This window comes from Megalops cyprinoides, chromosome 15 (genome assembly GCF_013368585.1).
Source record: "Megalops cyprinoides isolate fMegCyp1 chromosome 15, fMegCyp1.pri, whole genome shotgun sequence".
NCBI classification, from domain to species: domain Eukaryota; kingdom Metazoa; phylum Chordata; class Actinopteri; order Elopiformes; family Megalopidae; genus Megalops; species Megalops cyprinoides.
The window spans coordinates 20,913,498-20,939,001 of record NC_050597.1 but is presented as its reverse complement, the minus strand read 5'-3'; the positions used below and the strand labels follow the sequence as shown (position 1 = coordinate 20,939,001).

Genomic DNA, 25,504 nt, shown 5'->3' with positions numbered 1-25,504 from the left:
TCCTCAGGAATGTGTGATTCTATCAAAGAAATATACGAGCCAGTCTTTTCTGACACCACAGAGAGAAGCAGAAGTCCGAGAAAAAAAACGAATTCTTTCCAGATACTCCAGACAACTCTTGCCAGCGACGTGCACGTATCCCGAAGTTCAAACCCCACGACAGAAAGCTTAATTGTTAAACCGTCTTAAGTGGTTGTTTACACAATACCCCTGTGCCTATCGCTGACTGACTATTCTAACAAATTGCTGACAACACGCACATTCTGGGCAAGGATGATGCTAGGCTCTCTTGAAATCATTCGCGGAGGTGTGAAATGCACAGCTGCTAAGTGCAACACCAGTGTGCCACCATAACAACACCAAATGCGCGTCCCTGTCGCGGGGATTCAGCACTTCCCGTGCTCCCTACATTGTAGTGAGGAAATTTGTGCCTGTTTTATGAAGTATCACTTTGAAACGTAATTGAACTCATTGTGTCATACTTCTGTTGGGACGTGTATGCGAACTGTATTTCCACGAGGTCAAAGCCAGCTCCCACCCTACCTAATCTTGACTCCGTCGCCTTAATCCTCTACATCCAAGACCACTAATTTGCCCGAAGCCCATACACATCACCTTAACATTTGATCAAGTCGAAACTGAACAAATGCATATGACGGTTTTTCCGGCGCAGACAAAACAATGAAAACAGTTAATGGTAAAATCCACAGGTTGCGCTAAAACTGAATTAGGCAAAATAATGAAAAAAAAAAAAACTTAAGTGACATATTTGGTCTACAGTAGTCCACGTATTTGTGTGATAATGATTAGGTGACAGATGTACTGCTGATGTGTGTGGAGCGACTGTTGCCTCCCATGGACGTCAAGTGCCTACAGCTTCAGTGGATGCAACTTGTGCTTTCGCTGCTCCGTCGCGCACTTTCACTCCCCCCACAGAAAGACTCCTCCCTGACACCAGATTCCGATTGGATTCTCAAAATGAAGTGGGCTTGATTCGGGGGTGGGAGCTAGATGGAGGCGGGGGTCATGGGGGACGGTACTGCCGCTTTCAAACAGGTATATGAGCAAATTGTGCGATCAGAGTAGAATTATGTAATTCCGACACGACAGCCGACCCAAGTATCTTGATTGACAGCATCATACTAATCTGTATATAAGAGGGAGACGCGGGAGCGCCCGAGTCACTAACACTCACATCCTGGCGCCGGTGGATCTTGTCGACTCAGTGGAGTTTTAATTTTGCGCACCGCTTTATTGTTTTTACCCTGTTTGTGTTATATTTATAAGAAGAATATATTGTCTACTGTCTATTTCCCTCTCATTTCCTCAGTGGATATTTAAAAGACGCATTAACAATTTTTCAAGGATTGCACTTTTGTACCAGGTAAAGTGAAGTGATTCAGCACCATGGGGGAACTTTAGTTTAATTTGATGATTTTTTTTTTGTTCATTTGAGCTATGAGATAGCAATGGATGACTGTCCTCCCAGCTTTGTAGAGTTAGAGTTCTTTTACATTTTTATAGATGAACATACATTAAGTTAATGTGTAAATTGCACAGATTGTATGGTATGTTATTTTCTGACGCGATTGAATCAATTTATTTGATAAAATTGTTTTTCGGATGTTTTAGTTAAGTGCGTTCCTGTCGTTCTTTTACCGGCAATAAGTGCGATGAAATTGTGGTGACATTTGTCTGTTAACATCCAGCCTCAGCAGTATACGTGGTTTTGCAAACTTCTTAGTCTATAATTAACGTTATTACTCATAAATTCAAAGACAATTCATTGTCATTTATAAGAGAGTGTGATAACCAGTGCGCGGCATGTCCAAATTTGAAGAAAGTTTTGAAAGAATTGATTTGTCAGTGGGTTTCAATCATCAGAGTAAATCGGAAATTAATTAGCCAGGATTGTGAAACTGTGTGCAACGATCGACTTTGTTTGTCTTTCTGTGTTTGAAGGAGCTATGATTCTCAGGAGAGGTGTCTGCTGGCTGCCCGTTTTATTTCTGTGCGCCTCAGCTGTGGCTCAAGGTAATTTCACTGTGCAGGAGCCGCCTTTCCGCTCTAGCGCAATTACTGTATCTCAATCATTTAAGACGCAGGGGAAAACATCAAGCAATTTATTTTGTTTGTTCACGGTTCAGCAACAGTTTATATTATTTTACTGCCCTAAAAATGCTTTCTTGCACAGAACTGTGACTGTAAAGTTGACGTCTTTCAAACAAAAGAAACAAAATGCTTATGGAATAAGACTACAAAGTGCATGTAAGTTGCATGAGAAACAGTATAGTGGAGAATGCAAGATCAGTTTCTGGAGGTGGCATTGAAAATATGTCAGTTATTAGAACAGGTGGGTTGTTTTCTGCTTAAGGGAAACCTTGGGGGAAATTACTTGGCTCTTCACTTTACAATGTCCCATTAACAGTTAGGGTTCAATGATAACTGTTGAGAAAGAAATGTATTATTTTTTTCTCCTATAAAAACAACAGTTGCTCAGACTTACAAATGTGTCACTGCCAAACAAGCCCTACAGCACAATTCTCTCACTTAAGTATTGAACAAGAGCTCCTAAACAATGGAATAACTTTTTATATTGTGGTTGTCTGGTTTCCTCTCAGAATGTATGTCTGGATGTATGTGTATGTATGTGTTTGATATTAATTTGTGTGATAAGCACGCTGTGTATCGTAACAAGGTTTTTCCCTCGATTGTCACAACTGTTGACATCATCATCCCCTCCTCCCTCCTACCCCCGCCCACTGCTACAGCGCCCACAGAAGGAGAGGTGGAAGATGAGACCATGTTCGACCTGTTCGAGGTCAGCCACATCACGCGCAAGACCCTGGGCGCCAAACTCTTCCGGGGACATGACCCCGACGCGCCAGCGTACCGCTTCATCCGCTTCGACCACCTGCCGCCGGTGGCCGCGCCGGTGCTGAAGCAGATCCTCCGGCAGATCCAGAACAACGAGGGCTTCGTGTTCGCCGCCACCATGCGGCAGGACCGCGGCTCGCGGGGCACCCTCCTGGGCCTGGAGGGCCCCGGCGCCAGGCGGCAGTTTGAGGTGGTGTCCAACGGCCGCGCCAACACGCTGGACCTGGTCTACTGGACGGACGGCTCGCAGAACGTGGTGTCCTTCGAGGACGTGGACCTGTCCGACTCGCAGTGGAAGAACATCACGCTGCATGTGCACGGCGAGAACGCCCACCTGTACGTGGGCTGCAGCCTGATCGACAGCTTCATCCTGGACGAGCCCTTCTACGAGCACCTGCGAGCCGAGGGGAGCCGTATGTTCGTCGCCAAGGGCTCCATCCGTGAGAACCACTTCAGGGTAAGGGGAGACACGTGAGCCGTCTGGTCTGCACGGGGCGCTGTTGTGTCTGAGGTGATTTACCCTTGGGAAACTCATATTGCCAACATGCAAATTTCCGTTGCACCTCATAGATGACGTGTATTTAAAACTTGCTTTCTCATGACCATGCTGGGTATTTTTATGAGTTGACTAAGACGTAGAGACTCAGATTTCCCATCTCCATTTCGTGGCTTGCGTGATAGGATGCCGAAAATGACGCTTTGTTAAAAATAAGAAATTCATAAAAATGGGAGCCCTTTGCTTTAAATGTCTTGGATCCTAATTAAGGTTTTTAGAAACAGCTGAGCCGTCTTATTTTAGAGCAGTTTTATAGGTGTATCTCACAAACTCTGCTAGTTTAACCTGTAATTTGTAACACATTACGCACAATTGTGCAAGCCACAGAACATGGGGTGAATGACTCTGACTCCAGGAAGTGTTCAGGGAAACAAAACAATCCCTCAGCGGCTGACAGGCACCCAGCATAGTGCAGCTAGGATTAATTTGAAAGTGAATTAATGAGTTGAAACTGTTTTTTTCGGTTGAAATAAGTCACAGGGGCTAATGCATTTCTTTGTCCTCTCTCAGGGCTTGCTTCAGAACGTGCGTTTCATCTTCGACACTCCAGTCGATGACATCCTTAGGAACAAAGGCTGTGAGATCACCAAGCCAGGTAAGGGAATGCACGGCATGGCTCTCACAACAGAAGGAGCTCTATCACATGCGACTGTGAGGGGAAGACAGAGCACCATCCCCCTTTGCAAACCAAAGAGACCCTCTGCATGTGCATGATTTAGAGTTTTATGGTCTCCGAAGAACAGATTTAGGGGTCAAAGGTCACTGGTCAGTTTTCCTACAGACCAAGAAAAAAACATTCAAGTGTACCCAGAATGCACTGCTCTGTGAGCTGGAAGAGCATCAGAAAGCGTGCATTTTTTCAGACCGGATGCTTCCTGCGTTCAGCTCTTTGTTTAAGTGGGGAATTTTGCAGATTTGATACGTGGGAATAGATTACTGTATTACATCATGTTTACAAGAAATGGCCGTGTCGGCTTGGTGGCGTGAGGTCAGCCAGTGTGCAATGCAGAACAAAAGGGGACACAGATGTTTACATTTATTTGCACTGGCAGAGTGCACTGCAATTCTCCTTGACTGAAAAAAAAGAAGCAGTTGCTCCTGTAGTTGCAACCTCCGTGCCTCTCCCCCCCACCACCACTTCCTCACACACACACACACACACACACACACACACACACACAACAGCAGTGAAGTCATTAGTTGGCCAATGGGGCTACTTCTCTCTGAGGATGGCTATGTTCATACTGGGCGTGGTGCCCTGAAGTCACAGGCCCATCCTCACACAGACAGGGCTGCTGAGATGGTCCAGATGCCCTGGGAAATAAGATTTCCTTCGGGCATATGTCCCTCACAGCCCAGCAAAAGGCCTGGGGTTTTGGAATCAGGTTCACTGCAGAGGGTCTTTTGCACCATGACAAAGGTACCCGCCCAAAGGTACAGGCTTTGTGTGCATTTATAAAGTACCATCAACACAGGCAAACACTTTGCACAGTACTGCAGCTGCATGGCTCCACAGTGGAAAAATGTCTAGACGCTCCCAGAGACTGAAAGTTTGCACTGGCATCCAAATATTTATAATGCCAGCACAAAAAGTCACTTCGTTATAATAAAGAAAAGTGCCACGTAGGAAATAGTTTATCCAGCTTTTAATGGGAAGCAGTTGTGAGGCTTGCAAGCTTCTCTTCTTTTTCCTCTGCTTCTTTTTTTTCTGCCTTTCTCCCATTCTCTCTCTCTTTCTCTCTCTGTCTGTCTCTCTTTCTTACACACACACACACACACACACACACACACAAACACACACACTCATAGCTTGAAATTCACCAGGGACATAAATGACTTCACCAGATACAACATAAAAAAAAGAAAAACCAAACAAAGCTCTGACTCCAGTGGGACGCTTTTAGGCAAACTAGGCCAGCAAGACCTGGTGATTTAGAGTCCCCGCTCCTCCATCCATCTAACTGAAACTACATGGCTGACGGGGAGAACGGTTGCAAATTCCTAACGGGTCTCTCAGCCAGAGATACGTGTCCATCTGTGTCTTCTGTGCATCAGCCTGAGGGTAGGAGGACATTAGTGCACCATGGCCTGTTCTCAAATGTATCAGTAGCTTACACTGCAGTGATCATCTAGCATGTATATGTAATTGGGGCTAAAAATGTGTTTTTAGTTTTTGCGGACAGGGCCACAAGCATTTGAATGCTAACCATCGGGAAAGTGTTCAGCTGCTGTGCCAAGCACACACACCATGACAATGGCCCTCAAGATTCATAACTGCTCGCAAAGCACCAACTACATTTTTTTGTTCGATTTTCAAATCCAGCAATGTCAGGGAGCTTGAGATGATTTCATGGATGGTTTTGTTTGTCCTCTGAGCGATATCACATGACAGGGGCTGTGTGTGGATGAGTGCAGGAGCTGGATCTCATAGGTCGGAGAGCTGCTGGGTGTGAGTTGTGAGTTTGGGTTCGTGATACACATCTGTGTTGATTACTGCTGGATCACGTATACCCTCTGGGGCAGGCGGCGTTGGTGGACTCACTTTTAACACAGGGAATTGGATTAAAAAAACATTGCAAAGCCACCTGTCAGGCCTTCATGGCCCCTCTGGAGTGCGAGGGGTCTTGTCACCGCACAACAATCAAGACACAAATCCATGTTCTTGACCTGCATTAGCGTGTTCAGAGTAATGGCCGTTGTTGGTGTGTCAGATGTTCTGGTCTCCGCTGAAGCTCAGACCCGCAAGTGGAGCCATGGGACTTGGTCGTGATTTTGTTTTTAACGCTCTGTGAACGGGATGCGCCGCGGGGAGAGACCACGCTGCTCCTGCAAACTTGGATAAGGAGACGCTTCCTTTTTAAAATGCCGTTAGAAAAAAAGAAAAATGGCACGCGCTGCCAAGTTCCGTCTGTTAATCTGCGCGGAGCCTGATAATGCGCCCAGAGGCGCTCAGCTCAAGCGAACCCTGTCCAGACATCCGAAAGCTGCCCAGATCCCCACAGCTTAACACTCTAACATTAATCAAACAAGATTTCCCATAGTGCTGGAAGTTAAGGTTTGGGTTTACTGTAAGGAAAATGTTGCAAGTCTAAAGCCGAATGCTTCACGAGCGGAGAAAGTGTAGTTTAGAAAGTACAATTTCGGAACACTGGGGTTGATTAAACTAGATGGAATCCAGTGCTTTGCTCTGCAACAGCACTTAAAAATAGCTTTAAAATGAGAGGACCAACATTAAACAGTGCCTCTGCCCGTCTTGTAAATCTGTCTGCGTAGATGAGGACTGGCTCTTAGCTTGTTAAATGCATGTAAAATCACATGATGAAACAAACTAATCTTGCTTCCTTGAATGCTCTCAAGCACTTTCTCATCTCAAGGGTAATGAAGATTTATTGCGGCGGTATGGTTTTCTCATCGCTCAAGGAGCGCCCAGATGTGTTCTTTTTTTTCTTTTGGAAATCTTTTAAGTAAGCCCCCGCCTCCCCCCCCACGCCCCACCTCGCTCTGTTTGATAGAATCTGTAATATGGTTGACTACCACCCTTTCTCGGGGGAGCAGTTCTGCGAACCAGTGACCTCGGCAGAGCAGGCGGTGAATGGGCTTCTGTTTGAGGCGCTGTTGGAGTGGTAGCGCCATCTGCGCCGTGACCCCAGGGCCCCGCGCGCGGCAGGCCCTGAGCACCGCACATCCTCTATCTAGAAACATTCCCTCCTCTCTTTCATCTCGACATCTTCATTTTCTCCCTCACCCCTCCGCCGCTACCCCTTCGCCTACTCTCGCCCCCCCGCCCCCCCCCCACTTTTCCCTTTCGCTTTCACCTGTCGTCTGCCTCTACCTCTTCTCTTGTTTGCCTTCCTTAATGAGCTTGGTGTTTCCTCTCTCACACCCATGCCCCCCCCCTCCCCCCACACTCCTGGCAGATGAGGCCAACGCGGTGAGCGAGACCACAGAGATGGTGGACGCCAGTCCCGCCATAACCACCAATGTCATCGGGCAGAAGACGGACAGCCCGAGTGCCGACGTGTGTGAGCGCTCCTGCGAGGAGCTCAGCAGCCTGTTTCAGGAGCTGAAGGGCCTCCGCGTCGTCGTGGGAAACCTCATGGACGGCCTGCAGAAAGTGGTGGGTGTCCAACAACAGGCTTCTTTGAAGGAGTTATGGAATTTAAATAAAAGACATATTTGTGCTTTCTCTAAAAGGATCTTGGAATCCCAGCTCAGGAGACATAATCTGGCTAGTCTGTCACACCTACAAATGTGAAGTGAGAAACAAGTTTGCACACACAGATTGTGTTTCAAAGCACTGATCCAAGGTCAGTGTTTCCCATTTAAATAGACCACTCTTGACATGCAAATATGGATGGAGTTAGGACTAGACATGGGTGGTATAAGATAAGATTTGATCAGTTTCAGGTGGGAGAATGCACTCACAGCCACTCAATGTGGCAACCCTGATGTTGACTTGAGCCAGTATACTGAGAATAGACCACTACATTTGACAGGGTAAATGATTTAACTATAATTAAGTATTTAAATAATTTTCTTTGGCTACATTCAAGAGTATGAAGACATGTGAGTGCTCCCTGAGTATAAGGTTAAAACAACAGTCCAGGGTTAAAACTCCACTCTGGGCAGTAGTTTCTTCACTAACGCCGTTTGAAATTTCAAGTGGAGAAAGAGGTCTTGTACAAATCCCAGTTTTTATCTGGTCTTCTTAACCCTTTCACCTGTGGATGAGGAGACATTGCAGTGCAGCAGAAGTCTGTGTAATTTTCCGTGTCTATCCCTGACGGTTTCACAGCTCTTTTATCGGGAGATGGGAAGTGCTCTGTGACTGTGAGTGGGAGCAGTTCAGTGTCTGGCTCTGTTTAAACAGCCCTGCTCTTCCTCTGGGAGACGCGGCACAGAGAGGCTGTCTGGGCGAGATCCTGGGAAAACTGCTCCATAACGCAGGTCCCTCAGGCTCTTACAGCCTGACTGGTGTTCCACAGCCAGGCACCATTGACACACACACATCCACACACACCCATACACACACACACACACACACACACACACACACACACACACACACACACATGCACATACACACACACACACACACACACACACACACACACACACACACATGCACACACACACACACACACACACACACACACACACACACATTGGGAGCTTAGAGAATGAGGAATTTGGCACTGACCCTCTCGCTGACAGTTCCCTGGTGTTCAGCGCAGCAGCCAGGATTCCTCTGCTGTCCAAAAGGGTCAAAGGTTACAATGTGCAAATGTTCCCATCACTGCAGGGGCCAGAGAGCACACAGTCTAGTCTCTCTGCTTCACTGTAAACACAATGTTACAGAATCCACCAATCACACGTGCCCTTACATCACCTGCACCCTGTCAGTGCGCCTTTTTTCAGTGCTCTCCAAGGTGTGCGGCAAGCTATTTGTGCAAATTTCCACAGTGTCCCTGCAACAAAACTTGGACAGGTCAGTCATTCTGACAGCAAGCTGACCTGTGTGCGTCTGTGTCTGTCCTCGCTTGTCAGACTGAGGAGAACACGGTCATGAGGGAGGCCCTCGGCAAGATGAAGAACTCAAAGGAGAAGCATATGTGCTGGCAGGACGGCAGGCTCTTTGAGGACAAGGAGGACTGGATTGTGGACAGCTGCACCAAGTGCACATGTCAGGTGAGAACAGGGGTGGAGAGGGTGTGGCAGAGGGGTGGAGAGGGTGTGACTGAGGGGTGGAGAGGGTGTGGCAGAGGGGTGGAGAGGGTGTGGCAGAGGAGTCGAGTGGGTGTGACTGAGGAGTGGAGAGGGTGTGGCAGACGGGTAGAGAGGGTGTGGCAGAGAGGTGGAGAGGGTGTGGCAGAGGAGTGGAGAGGGCATGGCAGAGGAGTGGAGAGGGTGTGACAGAGGAGTGGAGAGGGTGTGGCAGAGGAGTGGAGAGGGTGTGGAAGAGGGGTGGAGAGGGCATGTCATACGGGTATGAAGGGTGTAGTGGAGGGGTGGAGAGGTTGGAAGGCCGTGCCAAGCTTCTTCAATGTAGAGCCTGTGACCTTTCAAAATCATTTTTACATATTCTGTTCTGCAGGTCAGAGATTTCTAGCCTGTGGTCAGCTAACAAATGAACTGTGGTTAGTGACACCAATTGGAGCATGGCACCAATGTCTGTAAATGGAGAGTAATACCACTCTCTGTAGAGCAATCAACGAACGTTTCTCACCATAGTACTGTTCTCTCCACAGGAGTCAAAGATAGTGTGTCACCAGATCACTTGCCCGGCAGTGTCGTGTGCCAGTCCCTCGTTCGTCGAGGGCGAGTGCTGCCCTGTTTGTCTCTGTGAGTTATGCCTCTTTGATCAACCTCATGTCTTTGGTCATCTTTTGGGCTTTTATGTCACTGTAACACACCATTTTAATGGAGGCGCTCACTGGTTTTGCATTAATGATGTTTAGATTAGGTTTAAAAGACTTAATTTGAGAACAAAATAGCTGGGTGTGTTGCCTTTGAAGCATAAAGTGGATTTGTATGCACTGTGAATCTAATTCACCCAGTTCAATGAAGTCATATGCATGCACACACATGCACACAGATGTCCCTGTGTTTACATATATGTACATGCACACATGCATGCATACACTAGCGTACACACATGCACAGTCTTCATTTTTTTCATCATCAAGCAATTTAATGTTGGGCTAGTTTTAGAAGCGGGCCTTCAAGGCCCATAAAAAGTGGGATAAATAGTTCTCCCTGTTTATTAAGTTTTAATAATAGAGAGCTGTTATTGTTACAGAGCCTGTTTGTCTTTAAGGGCAAACCACACATTTTTATTGCTGTTTCAATCCGTCAAGATTAACCGCAAATGCACAACGCTCCCACACTCTGAAGTGGTCACTTCGGACAGAGAGGCATGACGTCATGTGAAACTCTGGCTAGAAAACAGCTCGGCCAGTGATTTTTTTTTTCTCTGCTGGTTCACATAATGAACATTGTAGCAGCAGTTGAAAGATGGAGAGATAGGGAAAGCGTGAAAGGAACTAAGCTGAAATACACTACATCTACATTCTGAGAAAGACGCTCACATTTTTTTCCCTGTCTGTGTGTGTGTGTGTGTGTGTGTGCGTGTGTGTGGTGTGTGTGGTGTGTGTGGTGTGTGTGTGTGTGCATGTACGAGCAGTGAATGACAGCGAGGATGGCTGGTCCCCCTGGTCTGAGTGGACAGAATGCACAGTCACCTGTGGGACAGGGACCCAGCAGAGGGGAAGGTCATGTGACGCCACCAGCAACCCCTGCGCCGGCCCCTCCATCCAGACCCGCAAGTGCAGTCTGGGGAAATGCGACAGCCGCGGTGAGTCACTGCCGTACAATTATGACATCTTCACTGATGCCACTACTAATCTTCTCTGCAGTTAATGTGCACAGATGAAATCTTTTCATCTATATAACACTATAAAATGGCAGGCTCCGTTACCAACAATGACAGTGTGTAACAAAATAATTGGGGCTCATTGGGTTCAGCATCAAAAATCCAGCGGTAGGATATATGTGCCATGGCAGAAGGCATACATACAGAGCATGCAGGTTCATTTTGGAGGTTAGCACATTTACCATGCAGAGCACCCAAGTACAATGACATGTAGGAGCTCATATGCCATTTAAGCCCTGCGTTGGTCCAGCATACCTCATGGACTCCGATGCACCACAACAGAAAAGGATTGGCTTGCAATTACAGCAGGCCATTGTGTTGAAATGAGAAATGCAGGAATATATGGATAGTTGTTGCAATGTGCATGCCTGTCTGTGCACATGCTTTTGTTCCCATGTGTGAGAGTGGCTGTGTTCGGGGGGATAGTAATTACTCAATAACTGCAAATAGCTGTCAGATCTGTGAAGGGTGGCAGAAAATCACAAGGAAATAAAAGACAAATAGTGAAGCCAAAGTGAACCCAAGCAGCGGGGAGTTACTGGTGGCATCTTGGGGGAGGAAGTAAATAATGTCAGAGAGAGCAGGCCTCTTTCTGTGGGGTCACTGGGGCAGAAGTTTTTGGAATCTGTATTACAGCGCAATGTGGCAGAACCTTCTCGAACCATGGCTCTGCAGAGCACGACATGATGGAACAGGACTTGACTTTCTATTGGGTAGAGCACAATTTGGTGGGGCCATATTGAATCATTACTTCATGGGGGGTACAGTGGAACCTTATTGACTGTATTGGGTGGAGAGTCATAGGGTGATGATATTGGACCTGTCGGTCAAGGGAAACCGGAGACACCCTGTGTAATGAGGAAAAATCAGCATGAGGATTGTAGTTTTTGATGAAGACTGAAAGGGGCCTGCTGACAATGCCAGATGAGGGGTGTTGTCCATGAACCATTTTATCTTAATTTCTGAAAGACATAAAGCACTTCTGAGTGTGAGAAAAGTGCTGTACATTCAAATAAATATATTAAAAATAATTGCACTCAAGCCACAGCAGACTTGGCCAAGTCCCCCTCCTGGTTTAAAGGGTGTTCCTGGGCAGGAATAAAATGCCACCCAAAACACATCATCTGCTCGGGTTTTCCGCTCTTCGCTCTGAGTCACAGAATATGTGCTTTGTTCTCTCTGTTTCCCTCCTTTATCCGCTGAGGCTGATTAATGATGCAGTGATGAAGTGCTGCCTATTCCTCTAAGGGGCATCCCACTGCATTACACACACCAGAATTTATTTCCAGTAAGCTCCCCTCTGAAGGAGAAAAGCAGGCCAGATTGAGCCTCCCGACGCGGGAGGAAGGGCTTGGCTTGGAATGCGCTCAGATGCGCAGAAGGGTCGACCAGATGAGAGAGGATGTCGATGTGGAGGTGTCCTAGATTTGGAAACTGGAGATCATTTATATCTTATCCCCTTGCCCTGCGCCCCCGCCAATCCCCCTGCAATCACTACCTCTCAGATAAAATTAACCCCCAATTCAAATTGTTGTCCAGGGCTAGTGGGGTAGCCAAAGTTTATGATATATATAGTTTATGTAATAAGAATCTGAAATAGAGATATCACTTTACTGGAAAGCCTGGGTGTATATCAGTTATATTGCTTTTCATCCCTCTCTGTCACCGTGTTTGACTTGCTGTTGATCTGTGTGTCCACTTAAGTTCGTCAGGACGGTGGTTGGAGCTTGTGGTCGCCATGGTCGTCATGTTCGGTGACGTGCGGGGAGGGGCAGATCACCCGAATCAGGCACTGCAATGCCCCTGTCCCACAGCTCGGTGGCAAGGACTGCGAGGGCAACGGGCGGGAGACCCAGAAATGCGAGGCAAAGCCCTGTCCCGGTGAGTGCGGTATCCCCATGAGGACAAACAGCAAAGCGCGGTCAGGGACCCTCTTTTTTGAGCAGCATCTAGTAGAAATGAGGATTTAGTCAACCACACACACACACACACGAAAATCAGAGGCATTCTCGAACCACTTCCATTCTAATGGTCCTTCCTGTCAGATTCTGAGCTCAGACATGTTCAACTTCCCTGCACAGATGAAGTAATTCCTTCCAGGGGTAATTTGTAAATTTGAGGTAATTTGTGTCAGAGTGAAGTGGTCACTCACTCACCAGGAGCCACAATCATTACTGCTGCCCCTAGGCAGGCTGATTTAAACTGTCATTACAATTAGGGACAGCAGAACCAATGCCAGACTAGAAATAAATAGCTTTTCTCTGAAACGGTGTGAAAAAGAAAGCTAGTAACAAATACAAATGGTATCAGGTTTCATCTAAGTTGACCTCTGTTAAGTTCATCTCTGATATATGACATAGTGAATTTTGTGCACCTGTCTGCGTTATTTCAGGTATTATCTGTATTGTACTTTATGTGATGTAACCTTTTCTGATCCTGTCTGTGTGTAGTTGATGGAGGTTGGGGCCCCTGGTCACCGTGGGCAACTTGCTCGTTAACCTGCGGTGGTGGCTACAGGGGCCGTACCCGAGTCTGCAACAGCCCACGGCCCCAGTATGGCGGCAAAAAGTGCCCGGGAGATCCCAAAGACACTGAAGTCTGCAACAAGCAGGACTGCCCCGTGGGTAAGCAGTGTGTCAGATATTACTTTATCTAGAGTCCGTCCTTTAAATGTACTGGTGCAGCAAACTTTAGCATTCCCATATCAAACAATAAGGCTCTGTGACTTAGCATTAAGTGCAAGTGTAGCATTTGGCAGTGCATTGGGGGTTCAGTGGTGGGGCCGAATGTATGCAAAGTGTGGCTTAATTATAGCAAATTCATAATGAACAGAGCACCTTCAGCTGCATTTAGGATGAACATTTCCAATGGCAAAATTGCAGTTTTGTCCCTAGTTTCAATTTGCTGACCGTAAATACTAGCAAAAACTTCAGTCCTCTTACTGTCCTTTCTTTGCTGTGTGTTTTGTGTGCTTCTTATAGATGGCTGCCTTTCAAACCCGTGCTTTGGAGGGGTGGAGTGCACCAGCGCTCCAGATGGATCTTGGGAGTGTGGGCCCTGCCCAGCTGGTTTCCGGGGCAATGGCACTCTCTGCGAGGATGTCAATGAGGTACAGGGAGGAATTACAAAAACAGAACACACACACAGCAAAGGGAAGCAAAGGCCAAAGCACTGACCTCACAAAAATACAAAAACATAGTGTACACATTCATGTAAGGTGCTGGAAATAAAAAGTCCTTTCTCAATTCTATTTAATTTAGAAATCAGCTTCAAGAGGGTCTTTACTAGGCCATTTTACTTAGTGTGTCTATGTAAGAATGAACAATTACTTAATGTTCTCTCTCTCTCTCTCACTTTGTCCCTTGGTAGTGTGACATGGTCTCGGACGTGTGCTTCAAGGTGAACGGGGCCCAGCGGTGCATCAACACTAACCCAGGTTTCCACTGCCTTCCCTGCCCACCTCGGTACAAGGGCAACCAGCCTTTTGGCATGGGCGTTGAGGTTGCCAAGAAGAACAAACAGGTGAGAACAAGCAATCACCACTCATGCCATTCTTTTTCATTAAATCTGCATGCGCCGCTCCTGAAGACCAGGCCCCTGGGCCACCAGATGTGAGGGTGATGCAGTTAGAACTAGAAGCACGGGAGAGTCAGCACAGTACACACTTATTGGTCTTAACAGCAAACACGTGTCCCATGTGTCAAATCTTTCCCCAACGCTGCACTCGATGCCAAGTTTACAGCAGGGGCTAATACCTGCTCAGTTCAAGGCCACAATATAAAGTCCAACAGTGTAGAAAAACAACAAGCAAAACAGCTGAATGGATGAGATAACTGCATCACGCTGGCAGTGAGCCTCACTGTAACTGAGCCTCACTACTAACCCACTGATCCATGTAAATGCACTTGAGTCGCGCAGCTTTCTGCACGAGCCAGACCCTTGCATTCCGCGGACATGGAGCTGGGACGGTTCCGTGTTGATTGTTAGCACGCAGTCAGTGAGCTGGGCCCTTCCTGATCCACATCTGCGCCCTCCTGGAATCCAGCTTGCCCAGAGCTTGTTTCTTTTTCGCCCTGACAGAGCCCTCTGCTTCCTGATAAACTGTCAGGGCCAGCGCTATATCTTCTAAAGCTGTCAGGATGCCGTTTGATGTTGACGAGGGGTCGTTCCGTTGGGCTCCTGTGCAGTTTAGGCATGGCTGCTGAAAGGCTGAAGGCTCTGTTTCAAGGGCTTCCAAAATGCATTCTTCTCAACAAGAGAAATGAACGCCCCATACCAAATATGTCGTCCAGGGAAGAAAAATGGTCCAAATATTGTGATAGCTTGCTGGGCAAACCCGAGGTAAACTACGATAAGTCTTCGTATTGATAGACAATCCACTATAGCTGATTTTCCATGCCTGTCGCTGGGCACGGAACACATGAGACTAACTGCTTGATGGTGATTCAAACGCTGTAGCAGCTGGCATCTTCCACTGCACTTTGATCTTGGGCCAGTGATTTATCTGCTTTCTTAGAAGGTTTGGGGTTTGCTTCAGACATCAGGCCAGCAGCACATTGTTTGTTCATTGTCTTTAAAATGGATTGAATGTATTTATACAAGTTTGGGCATAGAAAGATTCAGATTTTAATAATTGCATTGTTTTTCATCTGCGCATGAATTTTGCACCCTAAAGAAGTGAAAACTGCACTGCAGTCCCTATCACGTGTTGATATTCACTTATGCAAGTTCTTTAAGGTCAGACAGTACGCAGTGATTTCCAAAGTTACATAGAATGTGATGTAGTGGTTACTGCATATGAATGCTCATTGACACACTGCTCTTAGGCCTTGACCTCATTTAGTCTTGCAAAGGTCCATCAGAAACCTATTGTCTTCCATCTTTGAGTGACGTGGGGAGTTGAAATGCTCCATCAGCTGAGTGAGTCAAGGTCAATAATTAACTCCCTCTCAACCAACCATCAGGTGTGCGAGCCAGAGAACCCCTGCAAAGACAAGACCCACAACTGCCACAAATTTGCTGAGTGCATCTATCTCAGTCACTTCAGCGACCCCATGTACAAGTGCGAGTGCAAGATTGGGTATGCCGGGGACGGCATCATCTGCGGTGAGGACTCGGACCTGGATGGATGGCCCAATCAGAACCTTGTGTGCAGCACTAATGGCACCTATCACTGCAAGAAGGTACCCAATCTGCAACCTATGCTAAGATGAAAAACTGTAGGAAGGACACATAACATTTTGAGATGATGGAGGGATAGGAAATCAAGACAGGCGTGGTTTATTTATTTATATGTGACTTTGCATGAAGCACTGGTATCTGACAATGTTTGATCAAAGCAGAAAAACTGACATTGAACATGCACCCTAGTAAGTCCCCTTTAATTTTGATCACAGTTAAAAGCAACAGAAGAAAACATCTCTTTTGCTGACACTCCCCCACACGCACACACACACACGGTCACACATTCAGTTAACATCCATATGAGAACCAAAGTGCCCATTTATCTTATTATTTGATATAAAGACAGTTCAAAATGAATTAATAACTTAAAAGTTGCCACTTAAAAGTGTTTTAGGGGTCTATGGCTGAATAACTCACTTTAATGGGCATTTTTGGGGGCTTTATACTTCATAGGTTTACAACATGCATGAAGTAATTAGCCGGCTGTAGGAGACAAAACATTATACAGCTCTGTAATTACACTGCACTTTTTAAAGAGTTCAAAACTTTGGGTACAGCATGTGCAATTTTATGTGCATGCATGTGTCTGCATGTGTGCGTGTGTGTGTGTGTGTGTGTGTGTGTGTGTGTGTGTGTGTGTGTGTGTGTGGGTGTGTGTGTGTATGTGTGTGTCTGTCTGTCTGTCTGCCTGTCTGTGTGTGTGTGTTTGTATGTATGTGTGCGTCTGTCCTCTTGAACAATGTAACAGTGAAGAAATCAGTTGTGTGGGAAAACGATATTTGATGACACAGTAATAACACCTGCTAAATTTTAAGAGCAAGGCTGAAACCGAGAACCAAAATAAAAAATGGTACTTAACTATTTCACTTTTTCCTTTTTTTAATGCTATAGGATAACTGCCCCAGCCTTCCTAACTCTGGGCAGGAAGACTTTGATAAGGATGGACAAGGGGATGCCTGTGATAAGGATGATGACAATGATGGGATCGTCGATGAGAGGGTGAGATGCATTATTGTATTGAAATACAGTATATAGAGGGTGAGTGCCACTGAGGCCATGCTGAATAACACTGGCATAATTCAAAAGGCAGGGTCAGAGTAACATGACTTCATCACCAAAATGTGATTTTTGTTGGGTTTAAAAAAATAAAGTTGCATTGCATCATAGTCAGTGGAGCCCACACCACCCCTACCGCAGCTATGCAACTTTGTCCTCCCTAGAGTAACCCAGTTTTGTTTGATTACTTGCCAGTTTCTGCCCTTCTAGTACAGGCATCCACTCAGTATTATTTATGGACCAACCCATAGCCTTTGACTTCTTCGTAGGTAAATTTTGGTTTGGGAGTTATGTGAGCCTGCAGGCTTTTGATGCTTGGAGATGCTTGAGGGACTGCCCCAGAGTAGCATCTCCTCGAACGATTATGTGGCCTTTTTGACTACCTTCAACAAATGGTCCACCGGTTCCTTTATGCTTAACCCCACTTGGCTGAAGCTTAACTGTGAATCATGATAGAAGAGTGTGGCTTGGTGAACCTGATGAACCTGTGGCTTGGTGAAGCGCTGTCAGTGTATGATGTGTATGAATCAGTCATTAGACTTTGCCACGCTTTGAAAAGCACTACAATCAATTCAAATTAGTGAGTCATTGATAGCAGCTTACAGCGGCATCTGTTATCGAGTTTATGGAGCCTCACTCTCCTATCATTAGCTGTGGACTACTGTATTAATTGTAAGATCTCCTTACTTCCACATTAATCTCAGATGTGTTCCCTTATGTATGTGATTAAATTTAATTTAATATAATAGATAGCCTTACTATTCTTACCAAAGCAGAGGTTCAGTTTGAATGAGGAAAATTTATAAAGATTTCTGTTTTTTGTCATTTCTCCAGGACAACTGCGCCTTGTTGTACAACCCCCGCCAGTTCGACTACGACAAGGACGACGTGGGAGACCGTTGCGACAACTGCCCTTACGAGCACAACCCTGCACAGATCGATACCGACAACAACGGCGAGGGCGATGCCTGCGCGGTCGATATCGACGGAGACGGTGCGTACGCCACTTGGCGCCATGCCTGGAGGGACTGTGCTGTCAATTACGGCAACTGGCATAGGGTTTATGTTCACTTTTATACTTTATATCAGTGAAATGGTAGCACTGTGATACCTGTGATATCAGGTAATAGTTTAGTGTGGGTTTAGTGTAATTGTTACTCTCCTCCTTATATGAGTTGCAACAGGCTACAAACACTGAGAGAAGTTTTGATAAGTAGAAATTACCAACCCTTTCTCCTGTACACTGTAAAACTACAAACACATTTATATGAATACTAGCAAGGGGGGGGGGGGGGTCACGAATTACATTTCAGAGACATACTGACATCATTTTAAGGAAGTGAGGAATGCATTTCGCTCGCAGGCTGTTCTTTGATAAAAATATGATGGGCATTATCTTTGAGGAAAACAGCGTTGAATAAGGATTGAAGGAATAATAAATGGCAGGCTCCAGGTTAAGCGACGCAGACATAGCCCAGTAAATTACGCCAACAATGAAGATATATGGTGTCCCGGCTCTAGCTTGTCCCAGCAGCCAAGCATTCTTCCTTTGACTTGAAAATGATGGATCGATTACTTCTCTCCCCGGCAATGGGAGGGTGGCACATGTACCTGCAGGGGGGAGAACTGGAAAAGAACTGAAGCGCTAACCTGATGATGCAAATATATTTCCCCTCAGAGATCCTCAATGAGCATGATAACTGCCCTTATGTGTACAACACTGACCAGAAGGACACCGACCTGGACGGCGTGGGCGACCAATGTGACAACTGCCCACTGATGCACAACCCTGACCAGGTGAGAATGGGCGGAGCCAGAGGAGCCTGGTAATGACAAAATGACAAAATGATGGCATCCTCAAAGATTTTTTTTGCTTTGTTTAAGAGTGCTATCCTTTGCATTCTCATTTACCCATTTAAAAATGTTCTTCTTAAATAAGTCTTGTTTTGATCAATAGGCTTTTTAAACCTTTTAGTTGCAGCCTTTGTCATACACAACTGCAGATCATAATTGTTATCTACTTTAACTTCCTGTGCACAAATTGGACTTTATCAAAATTTCATGGGTATTGTAAACAGAGTTTTAATAGTAAACAGTGAATTGGCAACTATTCTCTGTACAGACTGACGCTGATAACGACCTGGTGGGAGACCAGTGTGACAACAACCAGGACATCGATGAGGACGGCCACCAGAACAACCTGGACAACTGCCCCTACATCCCTAATGCCAACCAGGCCGACCACGACAAGGACGGCAAAGGGGACGCATGTGACTACGACGATGACAATGATGGGATACCAGACGACAAGGACAACTGCAGGCTTGTGCCCAACAAAGACCAGCTGGACTCTGACGGTAAGACATGGGGGACACTGCATAACTGGGGAGAGGGTGAAGAGTAGCTGTTGTGACTAGAGGGTCACAAGTTCAAATCCCAGTTTGAGACACTGTTACTATACCCCTTGAACATGGTGTCTTATAAGTATCTTTAAATATCCAACTGCACAAATACACAGTGTAAGACTTCAGACATGGTCATCTCCTATACAGGTAAATAATGTAATTCCAATATCTGCACCAGCACTGGATAATTATAAATGCCCTACTACACACATATAGCAACAAGTTTTGGTCTCACTGCATCATCACCAGCCATTTATTTCTTTAATCCCATTCACAAAGAGACACAAATAGTTTACTGAACTTGCCATGAGTTTTTCTAGGTCATGTTGGTTAGTCTGTTAGTGTGTAGTGTAAAATAACCACTGTTTAGCATTGTGGCTATAATTGGTAACTAAACACCATCTCAAAACGTCATATTAGTGGACTTTTTGTGTCTGTTTGCTTATGAAAAAAGCAGGCAAATGTTTTTTGTCTTTCACAATGTGTACTTGATCCTGTGACACATTGAAATATTCTTTAAGAAGTTTCCACAGCTGGATTTTATCTGCAATACTGGAACTAAAGTGGTATGCTTAGCGCTACCCTGCAGTGCTGCTCAAGCATGCCTGTTAGCAGTCAGAAAGGGCATTTGATTGTGTTCTGTTCAAACTGCCAGAAGGCTGATAAATTACTGATGAAACCAACGAGACACTGACCATAAATGTCAAACACTGTAATCCAGAGATGAGGTGTGTGCGTTGTTCATGTCCCTCTGGGGACTAGACTGAGAAAGATATATTCAATCACAATTAGAACAAGCTCAGTCTTTTGCTGCACTCTCACTGCGCTGAGGATTTATTTGTTTTTAGAGAGACAAACCTATAAAACAGTCTGTATTTACATTGAAGCACCCAAGGTGAAGCATATGCACGGAGAAATAGCTAGCCATAAGTCAGGGATTTGCCTGTAAACACAGGAAGGTTCCAGTTTCAGACCTCACATCTTAGCTCTGTGGGAGTTCCTGTGCAGCTGTCTGTCTCCTTGTCCCACCCGAGCCTACACCCACATATGTCCAAATCTCTTACACCCTCCCAGCCAAAACTGCATATACCCACGTTCACTTCTGCCCTGTTTTCCTTCTTGTCCAATCAGATAGGAATGCTTCCATTGTAGAGACCAGCCAGGGCAGAGTGAGTTGGCAGCAACGAGGTATAGTGATGATCTGTGACTGGCGTTATAACCCAATTTCCTGGTGTCATGGGAAGGCAATAGCAGCTAATGATGTTGAAGTCATCTGTTAACCTGTGCCTGTTCTCTGTAGACTGTGACTGAACTCTTGTACTCTGTCCAGCACTGACCCATTTCACCAATATGTGTACAATTTTGACACTAGCTGCATGAAGGTTAAAGTTAAAAATAAGGTCAACATTAGGTAAGGGATAAGGTTGGGATTGAAGTTACTTTACCTTAAGAACATCTGCTCTCCCATGAACAGGCATTCTTGTGGCACTAGTGTTATTTTTCCAAGGGGCATTTACTTGTTTGGTTTATTTTTGCTGCCATAAGTTTTGCTGGGAGTGGAAGCAGTTTGCTTGTCGTGTGCAGTTGGAAACACTGTGGGGAGGAGGTGCTCCTGCCAGGTGCTTTCACACTTTTCGCACATAATCAGATGGTGTTTATTTGATAGACTCAAGACAGACCGCCACACAATAACAAAGTGCAGAGCAAACGCAGCTACTTCTTACGAGTCACATTTTATTGCACGCTGGCGTTTGTGTGAGCACTCAGCCCCCCGGTCCCATCGCCCTTCAACACATGGGGTCTGTTTCTAATAGACTTTCCATTCTAAGACAGTTACATGTATCAGTGGAAGTTGTCATGGCATGAAAAGACCGAAGCTGAGATTTCTTATTGCGTTTGGCTGAGGTTATCGAAGTCAAGCTAGGCTTGATACTTGAATTTTTTTTCCATTAGTTTATATGAAACTCACTGTAGGCCAGCACTAGTCTGGTGCTTCTGATTCTATTGCTTTTTTAGGTTGAGTGCTCAGCGTAATACTACTGACACTTTAAATCATACAATCTTAGTAACACAAAATTCAACTCATCAGCCAAGTGAAATTATTATGAGCCAGTACAGTCGCAATTACCGAGGTTTATTTTTAAAGTTTACCTTTGTGAATTGTGCCGAGATCCATCAACTTTCATTGTCACTAAATATATGCCAGCTACCGAAGGCAGGCTGACTTGAAACGCAGCTCGCTGATTACAGACCCAGTAGCTTTGCTTATGAAAATAAATTTCCAATCAAACACATCGTTGGTTGGAAGCAGAGAGCCTTTGAAAAGTCCAGAGCCAGTTGTAAGCGCCCGAGTCTAAATCAGGATCCCTCCATAAGGCTAGCCAACGTTTCCATCTGACGTTTATGGCTCCATCTCCCCCAACAGGAGATGGCAGAGGTGATGCCTGCAAGGACGACTTTGACAACGACAGCATCCCTGACATCTTTGATGTCTGTCCTGAGAACAACGACATCAGCGTTACTGACTTCCGGAAATTCCAGATGGTGCATCTGGACCCCAAGGGCACCACACAGATTGATCCCAACTGGGTGGTGAGGCACCAGGGCAAGGAGCTGGTACAGACTGCCAATTCAGACCCTGGTATTGCAGTGGGTAAGCAAGATATATTAAGATATGCATTTCTACCCATTCACATTGTTTCAATTCTGTATACACAACATTTTCTATTACCATGGTGGAGTACAGATTTTATGACATGAGTATTTGTCCCGTTTGTCCCTCGTATTCTCATGCCACAGGCTACGATGAGTTCAACGCCGTGGACTTTAGTGGCACATTCTACGTGAACACAGACCGGGATGATGATTATGCCGGCTTTGTGTTCGGCTACCAGTCCAGCGCCCGGTTCTATGTGGTCATGTGGAAACAGATCACTCAGACGTACTGGGAGGAAAAGCCATCCAAAGCATTCGGTATCTCCGGCGTCTCACTTAAGGTGGTCAACTCCACCACGGGCACCGGCGAACACCTGCGCAATGCCCTGTGGCACACAGGCAACACCCCCGGACAGGTGAGTGAGCAGGGCCCCCTCCCTGAGTTTGCGGGCTACAGGCTTCTGTGGAAGTATCCTGATCCTGGACTAAAAATCAAACAATTAAATGCAGCATGGATGTCAGCATCAAAAAACCCTCAATCTAGAGTCATACAGGACCTGCTCTGATTTGCCATCATATCCCAGGACCCTTGAAAAAGACAAACAAACAAAAAAACAAAAAACAAAGAGGGTGGCTCCAAACTGCAGCCATGACTGCTACAGTCAGTGAAGTTCACTTATCATCCAGGACAGATATGGAGTTCCCATGTGCTTGCCCTCTCTCTTTCTGTTCTTTTCAGGCCAATCACTCATTCCTACATGGACATTAAAATATGCATTAAAAATTTTCACCATACTGCAGAGTAAGATTCACCCCCTCCATCACACATCAATGTTGTTCTCTTCCCTGAATGTCCCTCAGGTCCGCACCCTGTGGCATGACCCCAAGAACATTGGCTGGAAAGATTACACCGCCTACAGGTGGCACCTCATCCACAGACCCAAGACTGGCTTCATCAGGTGAGGAATATCTCTTTGTGCATCAAATACTGCCCCTGCCATACACATGTCCAGCAGGGGGCGATATGTGAGAAATGGAGGTCAGCCACATTGTAATTGGTGTTTTTTTTTCTGGTTTCCAGAGTGGTGGTTTATGAAGGAAAACAGATTATGGCTGATTCAGGTCCTGTCTACGACAAGACCTTTGCAGGAGGAAGGCTAGGGCTTTTTGTCTTCTCCCAAGAGCTTGTCTTCTTTTCAGACCTCAAATACGAGTGCAGAGGTAAGTAACCAAAGTCTCAGTTGACTGTGTAACTGTAACACTCTGTAACTGACACTGTAACTGTAACTGAATGCAAGAATCATTAGAATGGAACTGCCCATTAAACACCAGTGGTGAATTTGCCCAGGAGCTGGATGGTCCTTTTGGATTGAAATTGATCCGAATTTACTTCAACAGAAGCTCCTCTGATTCTAGAATGTTAGGTAGCTGTGCCTCATATGCATTGTCATTTTACATTAAAGAAGGAAAACTTTACTGCAGTGTGCTTATTTTATATCAGTGGAATGACAGAAAATCCTGACAGTTTTCCTTGAAAAGGGAATAACAAAGACAGTACTATCCAGTGTATTACAAACTGCTACTTGTGTGAGCTTTTGCACTGCTTTATCATATTTAAATATTTTTAACATGTTAACAACTTGTGAAATTGTTGACCTCTAGTTTTGATTTAAATATTAGAATACTGTGAGCCTATTGCAATATGCAATCCAGAAATATAGAGAAATTGTGTGTTAAGACGATCAAACTTTGTTTTCAACTCTCAGATAATCCGGAGTTCCCCTCTATGTTCGTAAGGTAATGGTAACAGGGGATGTTTGTTCTGTGTTGGTTGTGGCTACAAAATCACGCTTTGTTTACGCTTGTCACCTCCTGTGATTGTCACCTGTCTGATTATAATGATTTATAATCTCATTAAAGGTCTTGTTAAAACAGACTTTTAATGGTTCCAAATATTCAGAAATATTTGGATTTGGGAATGGTTCTTTTTTCACTGGCAAAAAGAGGAAAGTCAATTTTAAAAAATCACGCTTTTTTTCCATTATGCAGTCTGGCACCAACTCTTTTGCATCTTCCTTTAGTTTTATGAAATGGTTTGATGTAATTGTACCTGTACTGAATCTTTTCAAATCTTTTTTCTAGATAACTGAGCGTCATTCAACATGGAATGGGTGTAGTACAGAATTGGCTCACCTCAGTCACTTCCTGGTCATCAAGCACTTCCTCTTTGCTGGCTCAACCATTGAAATGGAGCTCCATCTTTCCAAGCACCTCAGGGCTCAATCCCTGTTCCCTGCTCTGTCGAATTAACTATAGGGAGGCATGTCTGGACCCCAGCAGCTATCCAAAGAGGAATAAAGTATTTGTACATAATATGCCCTTAAACGGAAAATACAGTACTTTGTTCAAAATGTGTGACAAATTTATTTGGGGGTGGAATAAAACATTTACATTATTGACCTTTAAAAGGGATAATTTGAAGTTGTACAACCACTTTAGTTTTTTCATGTTATTGTTGTTTTTTCTAATGGTTTTCTGTTTTTTTTTTTTTCCATCAACATCACCTTCATTCACTCTTGATATAATAACATCTTGTGACCATGTACCACTGATCATAGGTACTTCGTAGTTCATCTAATAACACGGAGGCTTCTGAGCTGCACATCCAGTGATAGACAGTCATGGAAGAATCTCACAGACAGTGTAACGAAACCCCATCAGTCTGACAGACTTCAGCGCTCCTCGGCATCACTACAAAGCATCATTCATCTTACTTGCACAAAAAAAAAACACCTTTTTATCATTACCACATTGGTTCCTGCCATCTTGAACATATGCCTTTTAAAGGGTTAGATTTTTGTATTGTAGTTATATCCCTATATCCAAAGGGGGATCATTTTTAAGCAAGTGTTTTTTTTTTATAAGATTTTAATTGCCAGGGGGATGAAGATGTTTATATTTAGAGTGTATTATAATTTCTTATGTAAATTATTTATGTTTTCCTTCCAACATTATTAGTTAATGTTTCTCTCTTTTTTGCTTTTGTTGTTGTTGCCAGATTGTAAATAATTATTTATTTGTTCACACTGACGAAATTTCACAATTGAAGTGCAAAACAGTGTAAAACTAAATTTTTTTCCCAAACAAGACAGAATTCACATTATAGACATTTTGATATGGAGTGTTGTGTTGCATGTTGTTTGATCGATATGTTCACCTAAAAGCATGAAAAACTGCACAAAATGGGTTGATTGGCTTTAATTCTCAGAGTCTGCATTTAAACACAAAAAAGTGCAATTTCTTTTTTTTTGATATGTGACCAGATTAGGAAGTAGACTC

At 45.0% G+C, this 25,504-nt stretch overlaps 1 protein-coding gene across 1 annotated transcript; it reads left to right on the top strand.

Annotated features, from left to right (window-relative positions):
- The first annotated feature begins 1,110 nt into the window (after positions 1 to 1,110).
- Positions 1,111 to 23,966, top strand: thbs2a (thrombospondin 2a). Its single transcript, XM_036546360.1, has 22 exons — positions 1,111 to 1,384; positions 1,963 to 2,034; positions 2,772 to 3,334; positions 3,944 to 4,028; positions 7,351 to 7,550; positions 8,981 to 9,121; positions 9,682 to 9,775; positions 10,617 to 10,787; positions 12,570 to 12,746; positions 13,316 to 13,489; positions 13,847 to 13,974; positions 14,235 to 14,387; positions 15,830 to 16,048; positions 16,941 to 17,048; positions 17,940 to 18,099; positions 18,784 to 18,902; positions 19,228 to 19,462; positions 21,936 to 22,163; positions 22,310 to 22,581; positions 23,027 to 23,124; positions 23,247 to 23,386; positions 23,932 to 23,966. Exons 2-22 carry the CDS (start codon positions 1,968 to 1,970, stop codon positions 23,964 to 23,966), a joined length of 3,567 nt encoding a protein of 1,188 aa, XP_036402253.1. The 5' UTR covers positions 1,111 to 1,384; positions 1,963 to 1,967.
- The last annotated feature ends 1,538 nt before the right edge of the window (positions 23,967 to 25,504 follow it).

What these genes read in the sequence shown, in the direction of transcription:
- thbs2a (XM_036546360.1), top strand. Translation starts at nt 1,968, where the DNA reads ATGATTCTCAGGAGAGGTGTCTGCTGGCTGCCCGTTTTATTTCTGTGC. An exon ending in TCCGTGAGAACCACTTCAGG is followed by an intron (nt 3,335 to 3,943) that starts GTAAGGGGAGAC and finishes GTCCTCTCTCAG; the next exon opens with GGCTTGCTTCAGAACGTGCG. An exon ending in GGGGAAATGCGACAGCCGCG is followed by an intron (nt 10,788 to 12,569) that starts GTGAGTCACTGC and finishes TGTCCACTTAAG; the next exon opens with TTCGTCAGGACGGTGGTTGG.